The following is a 12,642-nucleotide window of genomic DNA, read 5'->3' as shown; positions in this document are numbered from 1 at the left end:
TGAGTCTGCTGCCATGCTCTGACCCCAGGTCCCCAGTGAGCAGGCCTGAAGGGTATAGATTTCAGTGTGTGTGTGTGTGTGTTTTCTTTATTTTTTATTTTAAATTTTTATTTTAACAGGACATCACAAACAAGTATAAGCACATTAAATCATATATATGCGTGTTTTCTTACCAGGATGCGGGGGGTGGGGGTGGGGTGAGGATGCAGTGCTGATAAGTAGAGGCAGGCAGGACTGAGAACACCATGATTTGTTGACAGATCCTGCAGCGAACACCTTCAGTGTTACACTGGGACACAGAACAGAGGGACCGAAGACAAGTTGCTCATTAAGATTTTATTTTTAAAAAGCCTCATTGCACCCACATAGACAAGTGCAAAGGTCCTCTCCTGTGGATAGCTGCATGTTTGGTCCTTCCTGCTTCACTCTGGGCTCTCACCATGGCAGAACCTTCCCTTCCCAAGACACCAGGACTCCGTGTTCTTTTTCGGAGAGGTTGCAAAGTACTTTCATGATGCCGTCCACACTCTCCTCCACAGTAAGGTCAGCCTGCAACGTTCAGAAGGTTGTCATAAAATAGGAAAGGTAGCAAAAGAGGCACATCTGTAAGTGTGGGAGAGTGACTTGATTGACAGCTGTCTGGCTAAAGACATGCCAGTGTAGTACCTAGCCTGCTGCTGAATCACCTACTTTCCCCTAGAGTTCAGTGTCAACCATGCAGATGTTACAGCATTATTCAAACATCAGAAAATAATCTACCCTTTTAAGACAGGCAGTGTAAAACCCATGATGTTCCTTATTTCCTGTGGAAACAATAGCTCCTCTTTCTTTTGAGCCTAGTATTTACAGATGTGAGGAAGCACTAATGCCATCAGAAACTATTAGCTTTGTTGGAGGGCAGATTTAAGAAAATTCCTCAATCTGAAAGGGTACATCTATAGTGGGAGTGATGTTGTAGGGTCAATTCTGCATGTTTTATTGCCTGGCAGTCTTTATTCTGAGCCTCAGTCTAATTTGCTGGTGCCTTGGATTTCTAAACTTTCCAGTAGATCAACCAAATGTGTGATTTCAAATTTTCTTTTTGGTACAAATGAAAAGGTTGTATTACTAGTGGCAAAATGGCTATCTACTGCAGTTGCAGTGCGATTTTAAAAGGGTCAAGTCTATGTAAGAGGGTATCCTTATGTTCTAACTCATTTGTTCTAACTCAGAGTCGAACTAATTTGTTACGAGGGCCGGATATGACATAACTCTATGATGTTGTAAATTTTGTTTTTATCTTTTGTATCTTTTTAATATTTTAACATTCTATGATGTTGTAAATTTTGTTTTTGTCTTATGTATGTTGCACTGAAGATCTTTGGTCAGATGAGCTTGAAATAAAAGGAAATGATATGATATAAATGTCACTTGGTAGGGCCATGCCTCACCCCAGATCAAGTGTGGGTGTGTGTGGCTGCCTTGGCTGGCTCACGGGCTGGATAAGAGCTCTCAAGGGGCCAGATGCGGTCCGCAGGCCGTATGTTTGACATCCCTGTTCTAAGGTCTATCCTGTCTGATTTGTGCACTGTGGTGGTTGGACTGGAACGGAAATGAGCTGAACTGGAATAAATGCCATCAGAAAAGGAGATGGAATTCTGCACAAACTGATGCTAGCGATTGTGGCACGGCAGAGGCCAAGGTCCCGTTGCATGCAGGAGGCCTGTAATTCCCAGTGCGCCGTGGGGAAATCTACCTGATCACTTCCCAGCTCAGTTTTCACCCAGCCGGGATGCAGTGCAGTGCAGAGGATCCCTTCATCTTTGTAACCCATTGACTGGCACTTGGTGAGCATATTCAGAGCAGTCTGAAAAGAGACAAACACATGAATAAATGCAACATTAAGTAAGAGATCAAATCATACAGCAGGAAGGGGTCAGCTGACCCTGGTTTAGGATTGTAAGGTTGACATTGCCTAGGACATGGACTCAACTGTTCCCTTCCACCACTAGCCAGCACTGTATGTTCAACAGCTGCTCAGCATAGCTCTCTAAGTAGGGTTGCTAGCTCCAGGCTGGAAAATACCTGGAGATTTTTGGGGCGGAGCCTGAGGGGGCAGAGTTTGGAAAGGAGAGGGACTTCAATGCCATAGAGTCCAATTGCCAGAGCAGCCATTTTCTCCAGGTGAACTGATCTCTATCGGCTGGGGATAAGTTGTAACAGCAGGAGATCTCCAGCTAGTACCTGGAGGTCGGCAACCCTATCTCTAAGCTATGTCTGAGTTAAATACATTTCTCAGCTTTGCCTCCTAGGAACTGAATCTGAGGACTAAGCCATGGGGGTGGATCAAACCAACTTTTTTGCTGGTGAAAAAGAAGGAAGGGTCACCTTTGATTACTCTGGGGATCACAGGGCTTGCAGGGTCAAAAGCCAAGTGAGACAGAGACTGTAATAAGCAGCGGAATTGGGCAAGACTGGAGGACTGTGGAAAATAAGTTGGCTTTCCCCTGCCACAGCTTGAAATTGCAGCACCACCCATAACATCCTTCTGGTTCCTGGCATGAAGAATTCCCCTTTTCTTGAAGCAACAGGGATGCTTACCTTGCTGCAGCGATAGGAGACCACAGGGATGAAGAAATAGGTTTCAGGGGTCTTCTCAATAGATGCCAGGATGGTGGACATATTGACGATGGCAGCTTTCCCACAGCTCATGCCTTTCTGTTTGGATGCATGTGCAGCCTTCTTCAGTAAAGGCAAGAAGGCCTAGAGGGAGGAGGAAGAACCACTGGTAGCATTTCCATACACATATGTGTTTTCCATATCATATCCATCTGAGCTTTCCATTGGACTACAATAAATGTGGGATGTGAAGGTGCTTTGGACAGGAATCTGCATCTTAAAAATTACACAGACTCTTAAGAAGAAAACCAAACACCCTGGCCCTGCTCGTCCTTAGGGTTACCAACTCTAGGAGATTGGGGACAATACCTGGGGGAGAGAGGAGTATGTGGTGGGGGTAACACAGTGTGGGTATAATTCCATAGAGTCTACTCTCTCAAGTTTCCATTTTCTCCAGGGGAACTAATCTCTGTAGCCGGGAGAGGAGTTGTAATCCTAGAGGTTGGCAGCCCTGCTTTTTACACACCTCACTTTATTCACTGCAGTGTCTTTGTTGGCTACTTTGAAAGAGAAGGGATCTAGATGCTGCAGCTCTATTATATTGGCCAAAGATCAGAAGACACTGGGGGCACAGCCCCAATGCCAACCTATGAAATGCTTAGGATAACAATCAAGCCTCGTGCCAGGGTCACTGGGAGATATGCCAGCACAGAGCCCCACCCCTGCTGGCACCACACAGGAGCACTGGCCTAGAGTCAGAAATGGGCAGCTCCACTGGCATGTAGGATTTCCAGCCCCGGGCTGGGAAATACCTGGAGATTTTGGGGGAGTAGCCTGAGGAGGGAGGGGTTTGGAGAGGGTAGGGACTTCAATGCCATAGAGCCCAATTGCCAAAGTGGCCAGTTTCTCCAGGAGAACTTATTTCTATTGCCTGGAGATCGGAGGATGATTTCCAGCTACCACCTGGAGGCTGGCAACCTTACTGGCATGCCAGGAGAGGAACTGGGCTTAATCAGTGCCTCAAACCCCCTCACTCCATAGAATCATAGAGTTGGACCACCAGGGTCATCTAGTCCAACCCCCTACACAATGCAGGACATTCACAACTACCTCACCCCACACACACACACACACACCCAGTGACCCCTACTCCATGCCCAGAAGGTGGCCAAGATGCCCTCCCTCTCATCATCTGCTTAAGGTCATAGAATCAGCATTGCTGACAGATGGCCATCTAGCCTCTTCTTAAAAACCTCCAGGGAAGGAGAGCTTACCACCTCCTGAGGAAGCCTGTTCCACTGAGGAACCGCTCTAACAGTTAGAAAATTCTTCCTAATGTCTAGACCAGTGGTTCCCAATGTGGGGCACACGCCCCACAGGGGGGCAATTTGATTTTTAAGGGGGGCAATTCGAGAATAAGTTATTAACAGTGAATTTTTTGCATTTCTTATGGTTCTAGGTGTTGGCAGTGTATGCTAAGTGCGCAGTGAAGAGCAGTCTCACTGATTAAAGTTAAAGTTGCTTTTATTGAAGGAACTACATTTAGGATAGGAAAGCTAAGAGACAGAGCCTCTAGCTTGTTAACTGACTAAGGAGGGAGAGAGAGAGAGTGACGTCCGAGAAGAAGGAGGAAATTGCCCTAAGAATATCAGTCTAAGGACAGGCAAGAGGGGTGGAAAGAGGGGTGGAAAGGTGTCTAACCTCACGGCCCTATCTAGCTGACTACTTGCCCGCCCCCTGCTGGGTCATCTTCTCAGTTCCTTTGCACACCAGACATTGCAACTCTTCCAACACTAGGGGCCTCATATACAGTATATAAATATATATTGTGACATACATATTTTTAAAATTAAAATCAGAATGTACACGGTGGTCAGCTAGTGACAATGGAGAGGGGGAAAGCCCTCTAAGAATTATATGTCACAGGGGGGGCATCAGGATTTTAGAGATGGTTAGGTGGGGCATGGCCCAAAAAAAGGTTGGGACCTACTGGTCTAGACGGAAACTCTTTTGATTTAATGTCAACCCGTTGGTTCTGGTCCGACCTTCTGGGACAACAGAAAACAACTTGGCACCATCCTCTATATGACAGCCCTCCAAGTACTTGAAGATGTCCTGCTCCTGGCATCAATATAAAGTTATGGGGCTGAAGAAAAGAAAAACTACTGCCTCCCTACTAGGTATTCCTTTCCCACAACATTTAAGTAAGAGTGGAGCCACTGACCTTGGTGACTAACATCGGCCCAACAGTGTTGGTGTTGTAGACGTCCAGCATGTCTTTAGCGGTGGCCGACTCCAGGGTACAAGGTGGCATGACGCCGGCATTGTTGATGAGCAGGTTCAGGCCACAGTCTCCCAGGTGGGCCTTGACCTTCTTGGCAGCTGCCTCAACACTCGCTGGGTCCGTGGTTTCTAGAAAGGAAAAAGTGACTTTCTTCTGAGTAAGGCACGACTGGATTAAAAGGAGATGTTGCTTCAGCCCTCACACGGCTGGTTGCCACCATGTGACGAGAAACTTATGTCTGGTTTTATTGTATTTTGTAATGAATTTGCTAGGTTTGAGTTCTAAAGGGAAAGAAGCTTGTTTCTCTCCCGAACCATCATTGTCTCCAGTGAACATGGATGAGATTAGGTGGAATTCTGCCTGTGCCACCCCTTCTTTGCAGGCTCCGTGGCCCAATCTAGTTGGTTAGGGGCTTCTCCTAACCCAACTCACCTTCCCTGCAGCCAAATGGTAGCTGTGGGGAACTCCCACCCCCCTGCCATTTCCTCAAAAGCTACACATACAGCCATCCCACCAAGGGGGAAATAACAGCTCTGTGGCTGTTTCAGCTCAGGAAAATGGCACAGGGGGAGAAGACTGAAACCCTTTTTTTCCATGGGCTCTGGTCCTGATGTATAAAGTTCCTTTTTATATATATATATAATTTTTTTATTGTTTTTATAATAAAACGTAAACACACACAAAAAAGAAAAAAAAAGAAAAGAAAAATAATAATACATATAAAAAGAAAAAAGAAATACATGTTCACCGCACTACATATCCATTAATACAGTATACAATTCACTAAATTCCATCGTGCCCTGAATCCAAATCCCACCCCCCCCACCACAGTGCCCTTCACCATTGGACTTCCGATGGAGTGTTATGACATTACAAAATAAAATATCTATAATTATATCATATTTAAAATCATATTGTACTATAATTCGTTAACTATACTTTTAAAATCCGTTTTTGCCACCTTATCCCAATATGCGGTAGCCTTTAACCATGTTGATTTAAATTCCTCCATATCTTTACAATGTAAAGTAGCAGTAATTTTGGCCATCCGCAATGATGTATAAAGTTCCTAACAACTGCTGTCTGGATGCAGAGGTAGGGTTGCCAACCTCCAGGTAGGATCTGGGGATCTCTTGGAATTACAGCTGATCTCCAGACTACAGATATCCATTCTTTTTTTGGGGGGCGGCGGGGAGAAATGGCTGCTTTGGAGGGTGGACTGTGTAGCATTCTATGACCTTAGGCAGTTCATGAGAGGGAGGGCATCTTGGCCATCTTCTGGGCATGGAGTAGGGGTCACTGGGTGTGTGTGGGGGTGAGATAATTGTGAATGTCCTGCATGAGAGGGAGGGCATCTTGGCCATCTTCTGGGCATGGAGTAGGGGTCACTGGGGGTATGTGGGGGTGATAGTTGTGAATGTCCTGCATTGTGCAAGGGGTTGGACTAGATGACCCTGGTGGTCTCTTCCAAATCTATGATTCTATGATTCTATTCTATGATTATACCCCATTTTGGTCCATCCTGTCCCCCTTCCTTAGGCTCCACCCCCAAATCTCCAAGAATTTCCCAACCTAGAGTTGGCAACCCTATGCAGAGATGAGATGGGCTGGTTTGGGTCTCAGTTTTTGTACCATGGGTGGCAAAAACTCATTTTCTGGGTCTTATGTCACTGGCCAAGAAGAGCTGGTCTTGGTGCCAGTACAGAGGGGGAAAGAGAAAAGCTAACCAAATGTGGCAACACTTTAAACAAAGCAAGCATTACAAAGACACCACGGCTAGTTTCCAGAGCTCTCTCTCCTCCCAAAGGAACCAACATGGGCAGCTCCTGAACTTCTTTCTGCTTTGAGAAGAGGGGAGCACATTACTGGAGCCATCTCTAAGCAGAACTTCTTATAACACCAGTTGGTCAGAATCAGAGCTGGAAAACACAAAGGACTTTTATTTCGGAGCTTGGGGGGTCTGGGATGGGTTTGCGTGTTCTCTTCAGTCAATGTCGTTGTGGGCAGTTTGCCAGCCCTAAGGGCACTCCCTGGTACTGTTTGAAGTTGCAGGCTGTTCTTAGAAGCTGAAAAGCTGATATCCTCCTTGCTGCTGGCACACAGCTAATCCTCCCTGAATACCAACTTGATTAGGAATCCACAGGGCTAGCCAAGTTTGCAGTTGGCTTGGTTACAACTGACTTTTGACAGTATTGACTCCAATGCAAGACTAGCTTTTTTTCCCTCCAAGTTTGCCATCAAAAAAATTGTAAGAAGAAAAGTAGAGGAGAGATCAACTTACATCCATTTACAAGGGACAGGTCTGGTAAAACAATTTTTGGTGTATACTTTTTTAAAGTGGGCAGGTTGTCTTACATTTAGGGTTGCCTTCCTTTCAGGTACTTTTTTTTAATGTCAAGTCACAGCGGATTTATGGCGACCCCAGTGGGGTTTTCAAGGCAAGAGACGGTTCAGAGGTGGTTTGCCATTGCCTGCCCCCACGTCACAACCCTGGTATTCCTTGGAGATCTCCCATCCAAGTACTTGCCAGGGCCAACCTTGCTTAGCTTCTGAGATCTGACCAGATCAGGCTAGCCTGGGCTATCCAGGTCAGGGCTTTGAGTAAATACAGGTATTTTTTAAAAAGTACAAAGGAATGTTGTCCTGCTTTCTGGAAAAAACAGATCCTTTCCCAGTCCCCTCATCCTTGACTCGGCGTGCTCGGCCTACGTTCATCGTCTCTGCTGTTACCTTCTGATCCGTGCAGGTGAAAGGGTCATGTTGGCAAGTCTTTGCAAATGTCACTTTGTTCAACCAGGTGTGCGAGAGTGAATGGGGGAAAGGATAAGAAGGGATTACATTGACGAGGCTATCACGATGTGCTGTTCGCGTTTTAAAAAATCAGAGAATAATACAAGCTTAATTAAGTTTTTAAAAGCATTGGGGACTTGTCAGGACTTGGGAAGGAGGGCCCCTGAATTGCCCAGCTTCCTGCAGCGCGGTCTTGAGCAGAGCTGTGTATGTGTAAACTGACTCACTGCAGAGTTACCCAGAGTTACACCCTTCTAAATCCATTGAACTGCTAATCTCTGTTGATTGATCCCTTGCAAGGCCCAGCCTTCCAGAGAGCCAACAGTACACCGTTGCCATCGAAGCCACACCCCACCCTTTTGAGCATGAGGTAAGAAAGATACCCAAGGCCATAAGCATCAGAGTGCGATGTTCAAACAGTCCTCAGAGAAGGTTGGTTGACTGCCAGACTGCCTTTCTCCTCTCTCCTAACATGGCTTTAATCCAATTCTGCTTTTGTTTGTTTCTGAGGTGAAATGGTTAAGTATACTTTAGGATGGAACAGCATTGTTAGGAGGAGGCTCGGATTTCTAAGAGCTGTGCTTCCCAGAAAACAATTCCAAGTGCTGGTTCTATAAAGAAATCGGCAGTGCTGGTCCAAACAAGAAAGCAAAACCAGAACACCACCTACATAAGTTTTTAATGGGACCCCCCCCCCAAAAAAAATGAAATGTAACCCTGTGCAAGCTTTCAGGTTCTCCAGAACTCTTCTTCTGGTTGGAGTAAAATGAAATACAACAGGTGAAAGAAAATTCTTCAGGGCATTTTCATTTGGGGGCATTTTCCTTTCCCTATTTTTTTTTTTTTTATTGTAACATCCAACCTGAAGAAGAGTTCTGGAGAACTGGAACGATTGTACACTGTTATGTGTCATTTGGGTGGTCTTAATAAAAGGTACTATATGGATTGAGAGTGCAGTGTGGTGTAGTGGTTGAAGTGTTGGGCTAGGACCTCAGAAACCCTGGTTCAAATCTCAACTCGTGCCATTCATACACTCTCAGCCCTGACCCTAGCTAATATTTGATGGGAGACCCCCAAGGAATACTAGGGTCATGATGCGGAGGCAGACAACGGCAAACCACCTCTAAATATCTATTGCCTTGAAAACCCTATGGGGCCAATTCAGCTGTGACTTAATGGCAAAAAAAATTATATGGATTTTGTTTTGGGTTTTTGGATGGTTAATAAAAGGTATTATATGGATTATGTTCTGGTTTTTTAGCTAGTTAAAAGGTATTATGTGGATTGTGTTCTGGGTTTTGGGATGGTTAATAAAAGGCATTATGTGGAATGTGTTCTGGGTTTTGAGATGGTTCTATAAAGCCCAACATACATGATCTGGACTGTGCAAATGGTGATTCACCAGGGCCATGTCAGCCTTGGAAAACAGTGCAGGGGATTGCAAGCTAAATGTGTGTGTGTAAAGTGCCGTCAAGTCGCAGCCAACTTATGGCGACCCCTTATGAGGTTTTCAAGGCAAGAGACTAACACAGGTGGTTTGCCAGTGCCTTCCTCTGTAGAGCAACCCTGGATTTCCTTGGTGGTCTCCCATCCAAATATTAACCAGGGCTGACCCTGCTTAGCTGACGAGATCAGGCTAGCCTGGGCCATCCAGGTCAGGCTGTGAGCTAAATACCCCTGCATAAATGGCCTATACATTATTAAGCAAACAAATAAATATCTGCCTTCTCCAAACTGTGAGGTATATTGGCAGTCAAGTAAAACCTGTAGAGAGCAACAACCCTACTTGTACTTTCCTAGAAGGCATTCCACAGACTGCCTTCAGAAGTGGATGGATATCTGTTGGTGGGGAATTGGGTGCAAAGACAGAAAATAAGGATAGTGAATGAGAATCTTTGATGGGAATAAAGGATCTTTTGATATAAAGGAGAGAAGGGAGAACAAGAGGACCTACCAAGTTGCAGAATTTTCAGGTTGGGGTGTTTGGAAGCCAGAGATTTCAATTCCTGCAAGAAAGTAGTCATAATTTATAAAGTGCTTTATAGTGTTCAGTGCAGCTCACATGCATTATCTTCTCATAATCTTTAAAGCAATCCTTTCAGGTCGGTCAGAATCATTATCCTCATATTGCAGATGTGGGGAGAGGCTGCTTCCATTTGGCAATTATTTTCTGTGTAGCTCTTATTGGTGCTAGACATTTGCAGTGGCAACAGAGCATCAACATGGCAGATTCCTGCAGTTTCCTTGTTTCAGCTGCCAGAGCTTGCCTTTTCTCCACCACCACCACCACCACCACCACCACCACTGGAGAGCTTTTTTGGGATCCCCACCCCTAGAATTAGTACTTGGTATATTGCTACAGCGTTATAATGATCTATCTACTAGTTCCTTTGAATTTCAAGTTTTCATATTTTTTAGAGTATATGTTTTTTTTGTTGACAAGATGCTACACAACAAAATGTGCTAGAAACTTACTCTTTTAAAAAATGATAGCTGGCAATTCAGAAGAAATAACGGAGAGATGGATTGTTGTAATGATATAGAGATATACCAAGTATCACAGGTTGGGTAGGTGGAATGGTGGCTATCAGGGCTGAAGCAAGAAAAATGGTGTTGATGTGGGTGGGACCTCCAAAAATGTGCGCCTTTGTGTCCACACAGCATGCAAAGGTGCTATGTTTGCAATCTTTGCAAAAAGATTGTATCTAACTAGGTCTGGGATAGAGCACAGAAAAGCAGGGGAATCCCAGATAGTGGCTGATTAGGGGATGACGTTGTGTGGTGGGCTTCAAAATAACAACAAACCTGATACAGTTTGCATGCCAAACCAGAGCAAAATCTTGTGAAAGCAACCAGAAGAGCTTGCCAATACAAAATGGTGACTACTCTCCAGCGCAGTCTTAAGGCTAGTCAGTAAACTGAATCAGATAGAAATTTAGCCCTGTGCAGGTGAAAGGCAAAAATACATCAGTGTAACTCAATGCAACAAATATTCACAGCAGCAAAGCAACTTCTACACAGAGGTTTGCCCCATGCTTTCCCCTCCCACGTGCCATTCTCCACCACCACCACCACCACCAGTGGGCTTTTGGCCAGATCTCTTTGTTATCAATAGTTAGGATATGACTACAATGAGTTATCACTATAGCAATATCCCAACTACCAATAATTTTATGAAAAGGCAAAAAGTTTCACTGGGGGTGGGGATTGCAGTTGGAGATGTGGTGCTAGATTTGTGGTCCCTTCCACAGTTTCTCCAAACCTGCTTTGGATATGATCATTTAAGAAAGATCATACCGAAGATGGTTTGGGAAAAGTTGCGGCAGGGCTGGAGCAAATCTGGGAGCACCCCCCCCCCGCCCGAACAATGATGTAATGCAGAACCCCCTTTCAAAACCCCACAGCAATTTGGCAGGCAAAAGCCATGAGTACCGTGTGGAAGCAACCACAGGAGATACTAAAATATTTGGTGCTTTTCAATTTAGAAGGTTTTGTAAAACAGTGCGAAGTATCACAGATCCCTCCCTCCCCTGCTCCAGTCAGACCTTGGGATCATACAAGGAAATTGATAGTCACCAAAATCTAACCACCAGCTAAGAAACTTAAGCATTCTTCAGTTTTCTTAAGAGGGGGTCCAAATATTGCAGCTTATTTCCTGCCACTGCAGCCTTCTTAGACCCCTGAAATTTTATTCTAGGGAGCCAGTGACAATATAGTGGAGATCTCCAGTGGGAGGGGGGAATAAGCAAAAACTGCTGCCCCTCTTTAAGAAAACTTAAGGGCATTTCAGTTTTCTTAATGTGGTTGGATCCAGGCCAGTAGCTTCAGCACAGGCCAAAGAAAACACAATTATCTTTCATACAACACATGATATACCTTCAGAATTCATTGCAATGAGACGTTCAGGCTTTAAAAGGGGATTTGATATATTAATGGAGCAGGATATCCACGATGGTTAAATTGTACCTCCTTATCCATGCCAATGAATAGACATTTCGGAGGTGGGGAATAGCAGGGGAGGGCTGTTGACATTTTGCCTTACTTGTAGGCTTCCTGGAAGTGGTGGCAGGCCATGAGAAATAGGACCACTGGTTTGCTCCAGCTTTGTAGGCAGGAATCCTTTAGCATACATTCTTTAAAGATCCACCACAATCATCTTTTAGTACAGAAGCCAGAGTTACATAAGTTTAAGTCCTGGGCCTTCGCCTTAGGAGATCTTTGTGCAGTTGGAAGTAGTTTGCTGCTGTGATAGGAAGGAGGGAGGCGGCGTGGGGAACTGATATCCCAGCAGTGCCCAGGGAGGTCTTGCTGCACTTTCTGCCTTCCAGGTTTATTAAGCAAGAGCTGAAACTCACCTGTCCTCTTGCCCCTTCTGGGTCACGGCAGGTTGCGAACACCATCTTGGGGGGATTTGCTTTCTCAAGGAGTCGTTTCACAATCTCCAGGCCAATGCCACGGTTGGCCCCTGTCAACAGGACGCTGCAGCACTGAGGTCCCGCCATGACTCCTTTGAAACCACTGCTTTGCTGCTGCTCTTGCCGATCCCGCTGTCTCTCGCACTGAGATTTCTTTCAAGTGGGGCTGCAGTCACTTCCTCGCTCTGCTAAAGCTCCCGCCCTCTTTTCCACTTGCGGCATAGAAATATCATGTTCTTTGTTATGAAAGCTCAGTCCACCCTTGCTAGGAAGCAGCCAGGGAGATTGGCAGCTCAGAATAAACAGCCCGGAGCGCTCTCTTGCACGGAGGGTGGAACTTGCATTTTCCAAGTTGAACTGCCAAGCGAGTGGATAAAGAGACCTTTGTGATTTGGGGATCACAAACCATCAAGGACTGCTATAGGCCTCATCTTCCTTCAATTTGTCCACTGAAGATGTTTGTATGTTTGCTGCATGCCCCTGGCCAAATATACTGAAGCGCAACAAGGATCCTAAATCTTTGCAGATGTTAAAGACCAATGTATTTAACTGGGT

The 12,642-nt window shown here is 45.3% G+C and overlaps 1 protein-coding gene across 1 annotated transcript; it reads right to left on the bottom strand.

Moving 5' to 3' along the window:
• Window positions 1-404: 404 nt before the first annotated feature.
• LOC130488861 (C-factor-like) lies at window positions 405-12,183 on the bottom strand. The gene is made up of 6 exons (XM_056862530.1): window positions 12,028-12,183; window positions 9,627-9,678; window positions 4,823-5,010; window positions 2,581-2,742; window positions 1,736-1,846; window positions 405-549 (listed from the first exon to the last, which is right to left on the bottom strand). Exons 1-6 carry the CDS (start codon window positions 12,172-12,174, stop codon window positions 436-438), a joined length of 774 nt encoding a protein of 257 aa, XP_056718508.1. The 5' UTR covers window positions 12,175-12,183; the 3' UTR covers window positions 405-435.
• Between the last annotated feature and the right edge of the window lie 459 nt (window positions 12,184-12,642).

The sequence above is a fragment of the Euleptes europaea genome, chromosome 17 (genome assembly GCF_029931775.1).
Source record: "Euleptes europaea isolate rEulEur1 chromosome 17, rEulEur1.hap1, whole genome shotgun sequence".
NCBI lineage: Eukaryota > Metazoa > Chordata > Lepidosauria > Squamata > Sphaerodactylidae > Euleptes > Euleptes europaea.
The sequence above is the reverse complement of the archived record's forward strand: the minus strand, read 5'-3'. Positions and strand labels throughout refer to the sequence as shown.

What these genes read in the sequence shown, in the direction of transcription:
- LOC130488861 (XM_056862530.1), bottom strand. Translation starts at nt 12,174, where the DNA reads ATGGCGGGACCTCAGTGCTGCAGCGTCCTGTTGACAGGGGCCAACCGT. An exon ending in CCTGAAAATTCTGCAACTTG is followed by an intron (nt 5,011 to 9,626) that starts GTAGGTCCTCTT and finishes TTTCCTTTCTAG; the next exon opens with AAACCACGGACCCAGCGAGT. An exon ending in TCTCCTATCGCTGCAGCAAG is followed by an intron (nt 1,847 to 2,580) that starts GTAAGCATCCCT and finishes GTCTCTTTTCAG; the next exon opens with ACTGCTCTGAATATGCTCAC.